The sequence below is a fragment of the Xenopus laevis genome, chromosome 3L (genome assembly GCF_017654675.1).
Source record: "Xenopus laevis strain J_2021 chromosome 3L, Xenopus_laevis_v10.1, whole genome shotgun sequence".
Lineage (NCBI taxonomy): Eukaryota > Metazoa > Chordata > Amphibia > Anura > Pipidae > Xenopus > Xenopus laevis.
Genome location: NC_054375.1, coordinates 65,848,634 through 65,859,979, shown reverse-complemented (window position 1 = coordinate 65,859,979; position 11,346 = coordinate 65,848,634). Strand labels below are relative to the sequence as shown.

General features: G+C 38.1%; 1 protein-coding gene across 1 annotated transcript; it reads left to right on the top strand.

Moving 5' to 3' along the window:
• The first annotated feature begins 1,591 nt into the window (after positions 1-1,591).
• Positions 1,592-7,287, top strand: LOC108711094 (solute carrier family 35 member E3). Its single transcript, XM_018252460.2, has 5 exons — positions 1,592-2,508; positions 4,268-4,378; positions 5,346-5,504; positions 5,621-5,703; positions 6,536-7,287. The coding sequence occupies exons 1-5, from the start codon at positions 2,122-2,124 to the stop codon at positions 6,720-6,722; spliced, it is 927 nt and encodes a 308-aa protein (XP_018107949.1). The 5' UTR covers positions 1,592-2,121; the 3' UTR covers positions 6,723-7,287.
• The last annotated feature ends 4,059 nt before the right edge of the window (positions 7,288-11,346 follow it).

Below are 11,346 nucleotides of genomic sequence, written 5' to 3'. Positions count from 1 at the left end.
TGGCCATAGACGCACAGATAATATCGCAAAAAGGTAATTTTCAAACGATATTCGGTGTGTGTGTGGTGGGAAAAGAGACGACTGATATCGGCAGAAGACTTGGATATCGGTCGGCTCGTGGATTGGGATTCCGGCCCAGCCGGAAAAACAGGTCTGAAGGCCGGTGCCGGTATTTAAAAAATACCGTCAATTACGCGGCCGGTAAAATTGTGAGGGGAGAAACGGGCATTTTGTTTTTAGCAGCTTTGCTGCTCCTTCCTCCTCCAAATCCCCAGCTATGCGGGCTGCAGCGTCTGGGACGTCACTGCGCTTACGTGACGTTGTGACGTCACAATCTCGCATGATGAAGTTTGTGGGCGGCGTGACCTGGTCTTTTAAGATGCAAGTGCAGTGGGAGAGTGCGGAGATAAACAGAAGAGCAGGGGACTGTGCGGACTGCCTGGCAAACTGACAGCACAGCAGAGCAGAAAAGTGACTGTGGACAGTGGAAGTGTCTGGACTGCTGCCTGTGTTAGGAACTGTTGGGCAGTATGCAACACTGTGATACACAAAAAAAAAATCTGAATTTGCTAGGCACATCTTTGGAAACATCGGCCATTGTTAGGATTGCCACCTGGCCGGTAATTGATTGATCCCAATGTTATTAATAGGGAAAAGAGATAAATATATAGGAAGGCCGGTATTTTTTCCAGAAAAGATGGCAACCCTAACCATTGTTAGTGCTGAATCGTCAGATACAGGTAGAATTCTATTGTTTCTACCTGTATATCCCACGATTGAGCTCTACATGTGTGTATTGAAACAAACGATCTTTCTTGGAAAGATCTTTTCCAAGAAAGATTGTAATTGTTGTGTCTATGGCCACCTTAAATGATTAGTAACATAAATTTTTTTTTTAAAAAAAAATGTATAGAACGAAAAAAACCCCACAAAGACATAATAAACGTTTAAATCGCTAAGTCTTTATTAAGAAATAACTGACCGAAACTCTGCTGGCGCTCCTCTTCAGAAAAGGAAGTACGGCGACGATCCATCATGCAGCGCTCGATTTCTCCTCCCTGGCTATCTCCTATAGGGAAAGCAGGGAGGAGAAATCGAGCGCTGCACGATGGATCGCCTTTTCTGAAGAGGAGTTTCGGTCAGTTATTTCTTAATAAAGACTTAGCGATTTAAAAGTTTAATATGACTTTGTGGTTTTTTTTTTTCGTTCTACACTAACAAACTTATTTTTTTTAAAAAAATTATGTTACTGGTCCTTTAAGGCATGGATTGACAGGCCAGGAAGAGGCAGGATTGAAAGAAGAAACATTATATATATAAACCATGAAAGTGAAAGACCAATCGACATTTTTAGAACAGGTACATCCATTCAAACCATAACACAACCAATACATTTTATACAGAGATGAGGGCTCCGTGAATAACATTTTAAATATATGTTCCAGTACTTGTAATTCATGGCACCATTGTATAATACACAAATACTATAAGAACAGGTCACACGATACTGATGTTCCTCAGAGTTTACAGCAAATGGAAAACCTATGCCGAAGTATTTATTTCAGCGCAACCGCAGTGATTCATTCATGGATAAAATGTGCCTCTTCTTCCAGTACTTTCTGATAGGAGGAATTAGGGCATGAAAACGAAGCGTCACGCTAGCACTACTGGAATACATTTATAGCACGAACTTTATACAGCGCGTGAGGATCCGCCATCTTTATTAAGGGCTAGCTAACTGCTTGCTTCGTCCAATCCACAAGCACTGACTCTGCCCACCCTTGTCATTGGATTCTACCTTCTTGTGATCCGCCGCTTGAAGCCGGGCTTGAATGCAGTCGCTGTGACGTGTCAAGCACAAGCAACGTGCGCGAGCTTCTAGCCCCGCCCTGTCTTCTACCCACATGTCCGGCAGTCAGCCAACGGGGGAGGAGATGTGAGTGAGGGCACTAAATTGGGTACGGGTAGCGGAATGTCACGATGCCTTGAGGTACATAGAGTTGCACCTACGAAAACTGTCGTTCCCTCCTTCTCCAGTCCCCCCCTTCCTCCAAAAGCAGCCTGAGCCCTACAACTTACCTCCTTTATTGTGAAGGAAGCTGAGACCCCCTGCTCTTGGACATGGCTACCTATAGCCCGTGGAGGATTGCTGCTGGTCTCCTGGGCAACCTACTGTCATCTATCTGCATTGTGTTTCTAAACAAGTGGATTTATGTCCATTATGGATTTCCCAACATGAGCCTGACACTGGTGCACTTTGTGGTAACTTGGCTTGGACTGTACTTGTGCCAAAGACTGGGGATCTTCTGCCCAAAGAGCCTCTCTGTTTCCAAAGTTGCACTTCTGGCACTTAGCTTCTGCGGCTTTGTCGTATTCACTAACTTATCTCTTCAGAACAACACCATAGGTACTTACCAGCTGGCCAAAGTTATGACCACACCAGTCATCATCCTCATCCAAACAATGTGCTATGGGAAGACTTTCTCTTTAAGGATCAAGCTCACGTTGGTGAGTGTGCCATTTTGTGCCTTACATCTTCTTCACACACAGCAATAGGGCATTGACTGGCGAGCTGATGAACTCCAGACTGAATGGCACGCTCAAAAGTATGACTGGAATATTGAATTAGCTAAAGTCACATGATTCAACTGCTTTATGTATCAAGAAAGTGATTCCGTTCATTAGTGATAGGAATTCAGTTTACTAGTGTTGCACGTGACCGTATCTTTGCCTGATCATTAGAAAAATATATATAAATATTTCTTGTTGTAGCCAAGTAAATCAGGAAACTGCTGCTGGGAGTACATTGAGTGTTTTGACATATTATTATTATTATTATTAACATGTATTTTTATAGTGCCAATATATTGCGTAGCACTGTAACATAGATTTTTCTTGCATAATATTGTATTTTCATGAAATTTTATTTTTTGGTTTAGCCCTACATGTTTCCCATTGTTTGTGTAATATTTTAATTGAATTTTCCCCAGCGTCTCCAGTTTAGGGATGCACAGCCTATGGTTGTAGAAATCAATATCTACCATAAATATACCAGTGTGAATTCCTATTGACAATAATATGAAGCAGACAGTAGCAGTCTGACAAAATGGCATATTACTTTGGCCTTTTTACTCTTACCTTATGGATGTGAGAGAATGAGGACGTTTTTGCTATGACACTTACTTTTATAGCTAAAACACGTCATGTATAAATGCCCCTATAGCTTGGCAAGCTTGTGTGTCTATATAATACAGTATGCAAGAGCCATAAATATACTGTAAATTATATATTTATAATACACAAAAGCCATGAAAAATAGTAAATTATATCCTTATAAACGATGAGTTCAGTATGTCGTGCTGGTAGCAGGCATTGTAATTGTGAAAATACCCTCTGAGGCATTAAATATTTGAATAATTTACCACCCCTACATTGCCAGCAATGGCCCAGCATTTTGCCCATGGGTGACAAAACAACCCATGTGTCATTGCCTTAAAGGAGAATTTAATCGTAAAGTAAAAAGAACCCCTACCCTACATAGATCACCCCCCCAGCCTAGCTGCTACCCCGGGCAAATGCCCCTAACTCTTTACTTACCCCCTCGGTGCAGCTTCTGTCCGGCGGAGTTCACGGCATCTTCTGGCTCTTCGGTAATCTTCGGAATGAGAACGACACTGCAATTTCCGTGACTTTCGGCACATTATCAGGTGTCGCAAAACAGAAAATTGCTTCAACTGCACATGCGCCGATACGGCACTTCCCGAAGATTAGGGAAGAGAGAAGATGGCTGCCGTGAACTCTGCTGGACAGAATCTGCATTGAGGGGTAAGTAAAGCGTTAGGGGCATTTGCCCGGTTTAGCAGCTAGGCTGGGGGGAGGGGGTCTATGTAGGGTAGGGTTTTTTTTACTTTACGGTTGATTTCTCCTTTGAAAGTTATTGCAGATAAAATGAGCAATATAGGAGCCCCTTGCCATGGTGGGCCTTAGATAAATGTCCCTTTTTACATTTATTAAAGCAGCCATGGCTGAGGTGACTATGGTGATGGAGGTGACATTTTTAATTGCAGTTTTACTGTGTTAATATTACTTTGGCTGACTGGTTATTTAAAAGAAAAAGAGCCAATGCCAAAATAAACATCTTAAATAAAGATTCTTCATAGTTGAACATCAGTAATATTATATGACTCATAGATTTCTTTTACTTTAAGTCTACTTGTTTTAGGGGAGTTTGTGATCGATATTGAACATTTTGCTGTTTCTTTTGCAGATACCAATTACATTGGGAGTGATTCTAAATTCTTACTATGATGTAAAGTTTAATGGTCTTGGAATTCTATTTGCTGCTCTTGGTGTTTTGGTAACATCAGTATATCAAGTGGTTGGTAAAATTTTTATTATTACTGTTCGTTATATGTGGAGAAGGTATCTGTAGGGCGAATCTCAGTAACTTATTTCAAACAATATTTAAATGGCCATAATAACATTTTGTTATTGGGGTACTGGAGGAACTCAAGGCCATGGGATTTGCTGTGTATCCAATGTTTCAGCCCACATTAGGTCTTTATCGAGGATGCAACAATGGGGCCTTTAACAGTGTGAGCCGAAACGTTAGATAGAGAGTAATGAACAAACGTTAAATATTTGGTGTGCTTGTCCATCTTGAAGTCTGAAATTTCAATATTTCTGCATAAATGTGACCTTAACCCAGGGCTGTGGGGTTGGTACATAAATCCATTGATTTAGACTCCTCGGTTTATGATACCACTGACTAACTCAGACTCCTCTGTATAATTACTTTGATACACTTTACGTTTTTGGTGTTACTGTTCCTTTAAAAACATAGAAGTTGAAGGATTTATGTACTGACTCCACAGCTCTGGGATCTTCCTGCATAGTGAACTCACTTGAACTCATCAAAGAAAATTTAAAATGCAAAGGATCTCAGTAGAACACTAAGCATATTTACTTAACGTTTAGTTGGGTTTTCATGCACTTGTTACACGTAACCTTCATGGTGAAATAGCCATGCACTCTATGGGCGTGGTCATCTGCCCACTCATCATTTTACCAAAACATAATTGTTTTGTATATAAAAATAGAGATAGTCACATAGTAAACCATATATGTAGAGCAGCACTGTTCAGCGTTTCATATTTTGGGTTAGTTACCTTCTAAACACATTTGTCAGCTATATTGCCCTTGGGTGAATGTACAGAAGCGTAGTAGAGCTGCAGACCCTGTGTTGTATTACATTATACTTTATCAAAAAGTGATTTCTAAATGTGTGTACCATATGTGTCAGTGCTAAAGACACTTTGAAAATGATATATTTTAATTTTATTTAGTGGGTTGGATCGAAGCAGCATGAGTTACAAGTGAATTCAATGCAACTGCTGTACTACCAGGCCCCTTTGTCATCTGCCATGCTGCTATGCATCGTTCCCATATTTGAACCAGTTATCGGAGAAGGGGGCATTTTTGGACATTGGTCTCCTTCTGCTATCGTAAGTTATATTTGTCATTTCAGTCTATTAATCTCTGTATTACATGGAGCTTCACTTTGTAGGATAAATCATGAAGCAATCGTTTCAAGTAAAGTGCTGTTTTTCTTTTCTCACAGGCCATGGTACTCCTCTCTGGTGTCATTGCTTTCACAGTAAATTTATCTATCTACTGGATTATAGGAAACACTTCACCAGTCACGTATCCTTTGCTTATGATATTTTTTTTTTTATTATTTTTTTTTTTATTGCTTTTTCAAAACAAAGTACAAAAGAAAAAAGAAAGGTTGGTGGAGAAACAAGTGCTTATGATATTTTTAATATTAATTTGTGTGTGCGTGTTTGCACTTGGTATTAATTTTTTATTATCTGTTTTTGTGTTCTTTAGCTTTTTATTCAGAAGCTCGATCTGGTTGCTAGGGTCCAAAATACCCTAGCAACCATGCATTGATTTGAATAAGATTGGAATTTGAATAGGAGAGGGCCTGAATAGAAAGAGGCATAATAAAAAGTAGCAATAGATGGGGTCACTGACCGCCAATTGAAAGCTGTAAAGGGTCAGAGGACGAAGGCAAATAAATCAGCTATACATAATGATGACCAATTGAAATATTGCTAAAAACCACCATATAGATAAGTTGGTTAGAATGACTTTTTCTTGCATTACTTTTCTTTCCTCTTGCCAATGGCAGCAGTGGTCAGAATATTCTGTGTACCATTATCCTTAAAGAAGAGAGTTCCTAGGATAATTCAAAAAGTAAGGACCACTACATAAATCAGGGTAATCTGCAGCTTCCAACATCAGCTGTATAAGTTTATGAACAGCTAGATAAGCCGCAGAAGCTGAATTATGCAGTCATTTTCTAAGGCTTGTACTGACCTGAAACCAGTCAAATTTAAATGCAGCCATTTGGGCTCTTGTAATTATTATAATATTGTATCTATGGTTTTAGAATTGGATTTCTTTTCCAAATAAGACCATGCATAAAATATATATTTAAAATGTAACAACATCCTTAACAAACATCTTTCAGATACAATATGTTTGGACATTTCAAATTTTGCATTACTCTTTTGGGAGGATACCTACTATTTGAGGACCCCCTTTCTTTGAACCAGGGCCTTGGAATTCTCTGCACACTGTTTGGGATTTTAGTTTACACCCACTTCAAAATCACTGAGCAGGAAGTGACTAAAAGTAAATTGGCTCAACGGCCGTGAGACTTTTTTTTTTTTTGTCTCAAGACTATATTATTAGAAAATATTTTTTAAAGTATTTTTTTCTAAAGACAGTTTAATTTGAATGTCAATATAATTCATTTGTGTTGAAGGAAGAACTGTATTGAATAACTATATTCAAATTCAAATTGTGTCTATATAACTTTATTTTTACATACAATTTTGTAACCCGGCAAATTATGCTATGCCATCAAATTCAGTCTTGTTTTCACAAGACCTAAACCTACTGTGGTTTTTGTTTTTTTAAATAATGATAGAATTTTCCATGTGACCTTTATGGTATGGAAAGACAACAATTTTAGCGGATCATCTCAAATTAAAGACAAAAGCTTGTTCTTTCCTTCCTCTAAGGAATCAACTGCCACATACAAGAGTGCAGTGTCTCTTCTTCCCCTACAGGAAGATCATTCCAGTGAAGATGTTAAATATAAAGACTACACAAATGTGTTGTATCCTAATAGTATACATGAATCCAGATCAAGATGATGTAAAAAAAAAACAAAAAAAAAAAACAAGATATGTCCTTGAAGTTCAACTTCTTCTCCAAGTGCAATCTGCAAAAAATAAAATACATTTGCTAACAATTGGTTTGTTTTGCTTCAATCAGCTTTATAAACTTTTAGTAAATGTATTTTCCTTTCTCAGGTGTAAGGTACTTTCTAAGTTCTATCTATATTGTGCACTGCCTATGATGACTGTAACTCCTACCTACAATGTATGTGTGTGTATATATATATATATATATATATATATATATATATATATATATATATATATATATATATATATATATATATATATATATATATATATACACACACACACACATTGTAGGTGAGTTTGAAAAAAAAAAAAACCACACTTCCACTGCACTGGTTTATATTAAAATCATCCAAATTTGTAGTTGATATAGAGGAAAGAGAAAAAAAAAACCATCTGTAGCCAGATTTTTCTTTAAAAGGTGACCTGTCACATAAGAAAATATGTATAATAAAAATCCATTTTATATTAAACATATCCTTTTGTTTTGTTTTTATTTTTAAATCCATAGGTTTTATACATCTATAGTGTTTATACATTATCCCATATTGCCTTCTGCACATCTATAGCGATCACTGCACATACCTCCTTTTAATATCAGCCACAATGAGATTGTATTTTGTCCAGACACTGAACAAACTACACTCATTTTTATGAAGCTTGTAACTGATATTGATTTCACACATCGCCAATATTAAACTGTTGAGGTCACAACTTTACTCTGTGGTACGATCTGTCTTTCACCATATCTACGTCTTTAACATCCATGTCCTGTATAGTATTCTCTACTTGGAGTTGGGTTCAAGTGTCATTCAAGTGTTCATTATTGACAAATGTTAGGTTATGCATTTGGTTTTAAAAATAGGCAAGCCACTTATACCCTTAATGGAACTAAAGGTGGTCATACACGATAAGATCCGCTCGTTTAGCAAGGTTGCCAAACTAGCGGCTCTTAACCCGATATGCCCACCAGGCCCTAGGGCTTAATGACTGAATTATAGCATAGGAAATGGGCGCCAACGGGTCGTAGGACCGCATCAACTAGCTGATGCAGTCCTCGATCGTAGAAAAAATCAAATATCAATATCAGGCTGATTTTGGCCTGATATCGACCGGGGAGACCTGTCGGAAGCCCCCACACTGGCAGATAAGATGTCAAATCAATTTAAAGCTTTAATCTGCCCATTTATGGCCACCTTAAATTAGGCACATCCTTTGATGGAGAATAACCTAAGGCTCTTGTATAGCAAGCACTGTCATAATGATCAGCGCTTCTAATCAATTTGGCCAAAAAGGTAAAAATTTGAAATTAAGAGAAACAACATTTGTTAAAAATAGTCTGTTTATTAGAATAAACAAATTAATACACCCTCAGAAAGTGCAACACAGTACAATACAAATGTTGATGCAATTAATATGAAAGAGGAGCTTAATCAATTTACCTGATCAAAATTGATCATATGAGAACAGATATAAATAAAATCTGAAAGGATAAAAATCCATACACCATTAACCCTTTAAGTGCCAGCAGAATTTCACATTTTGGTTACGCGAAATGCCAGCCGTTTTTGAAACATTTTGTGCTCTCTCACTTTAGGGGCATTTTCTGAGGGGAAACCTATAGTTTACCTAGGAAAACTATACATTGTTTTTTTCGGTAGAAACTGAGCTTTCTAAATCTGCCTGAGTTTTCATGTATTTCCACCTGTGCAAAAAAATTTATAGTGCTAAATACCAAAAAAAAATGAAAAATTACCATTTTTCATCGTATATCAATTTATACCAGAAAAATATTTCATTTTACGGATGAAAATCCAACTGATTTGGAAAGCCTTATGTCTCTCGAACGTGCCAATACCAGATATGTATAGTTTTAGGGAGATTTAGGACTTCTGTACCTCAAAAACTCCCGGCAGTATATTGCCGAATTTTGAAAGCACTAAGGCAGAAAACGGCATGCTTTAGATTCCAAGGCAAAAACTCCTGAAACCGTAGGTTTACCCCAGAAAACCATACATTTTTGAAAAGTACACATTCTGCCGATTACAAAATGGGTAACTATGTCTCTCTAATCCCAACTACCAAACATAAAAGCTTGTCTGAACATAGCGGTTTTTCAAAAAAAAATTCAAAATTCTGAAAAATCATTGCAAAGGTTTTATTTTGCTGCTCCGCATATCCCAAACTATATTAGGTACCAAGAAAAAGCACCTGAAATATGATTGCCAGGGGTCCACTGGGTTTGATACCCATTATGCATAGGTTTACCAAAGTATCTGGCATTTAGAGACACCAATATGAAGTTAGCACATCCAAATTGATCAGGACTTTACTTCAGCTACTGAGAAATCAACACATTGACTGCATTTTTTGTGGGGTAAAAACACAGAAATATATGTTTACCCCCCAAACCCATATATTTTTGGAAAGTACACATTCTACAGAATCTAAAATGGGTACCCATGCCTTTCTGCTCCAAACTACTGAGTCGCAAGGCTTTCCCAAAATTGTCGGTTTTGGTGAAATATGTGAAAATTGCCTCAAACCTTCAACTTCCCAGCACCATATCACCCATGTATCATTATGTACTAAGAAAAAGCACCCTAAATATGATTGCCAGGGTTCCTCTGAACATTTTGGTGGCCATTGTTCATAGGTTTACCAAAGTATCTGGCATTTAGAGGCCCCAAAATGAAGTTAGCGCATACAAACAGTCCCGTGGGTAACTTCAGCTAATGAAAAATCAAACACATTGACTGCATTTTTGTGGGGTAAAAACACAGAAATATATGTTTACCCCCAAAACCCATATATTTTTGGAAAGTACACATTCTACTGAATCTAAAATGGGTACCCATGCCTTTCTGCTCCAAACTACTGAGTCGCAAGGCTTTCCCACAATTGTCAGTTTTGGTGAAATATGTGAAAATTGCCTCAAACCTTCAACTTCTCAGCACCATATCACCCATGTATCGTTACACACCAAGAAAAAGCACCCTAAATATGATTGCCAGGGTTCCTCCAAACAGTTTGGTGGCCATTGTTCATAGGTTTACCAAAGTATCTGGCATTTAGAGGCCCCAAAATGAAGTTAGCGCATACAAACAGTCCCGTGGGTAACTTCAGCTAATGAAAAATCAACACATTGACTGCATTTTTGTGGGGTAAAAACACAGAAATATATGTTTACCCCCAAAACCCATATATTTTTGGAAAGTACACATTCTACCGAATCTAAAATGGGTACCCATGCCTTTCTGCTCCAAACTACTGAGTCGCAAGGCTTTCCCACAATTGTCGGTTTTGGTGAAATATCTGAAAATTGCCTCAAAGCTTCAACTTCTCAGCACCATATCACCCATGTATCGTTACGCACCAAGAAAAAGCACCCTAAATATGATTGCCAGGGTTCCTCCAAACAGTTTGGTGGCCATTGTTCATAGGTTTACCAAAGTATCTGGCATTTAGAGGCCCCAAAATGAAGTTAGCGCATACAAACAGTCCCGTGGGTAACTTCAGCTAATGAAAAATCAACACATTGACTGCATTTTTGTGGGGTAAAAACACAGAAATATATGTTTACCCCCAAAGCCCATATATTTTTGGAAAGTACACATTCTACCGAATCTAAAATGGGTACCCATGCCTTTTTGCTCCAAACTACTGAGTCGCAAGGCTTTCCCACAATTGTCGGTTTTGGTGAAATATCTGAAAATTGCCTCAAAGCTTCAACTTCTCAGCACCATATCACCCATGTATCGTTACGCACCAAGAAAAAGCACCCTAAATATGATTGCCAGGGTTCCTCCAAACAGTTTGGTGGCCATTGTTCATAGGTTTACCAAAGTATCTGGCATTTAGAGGCCCCAAAATGAAGTTAGCGCATACAAACAGTCCCGTGGGTAACTTCAGCTAATGAAAAATCAACACATTGACTGCATTTTTGTGGGGTAAAAACACAGAAATATATGTTTACCCCCAAAACCCATATATTTTTGGAAAGTACACATTCTACCGAATCTAAAATGGGTCCCCATGCCTTTCTGCTCCAAACTACTGAGTCGCA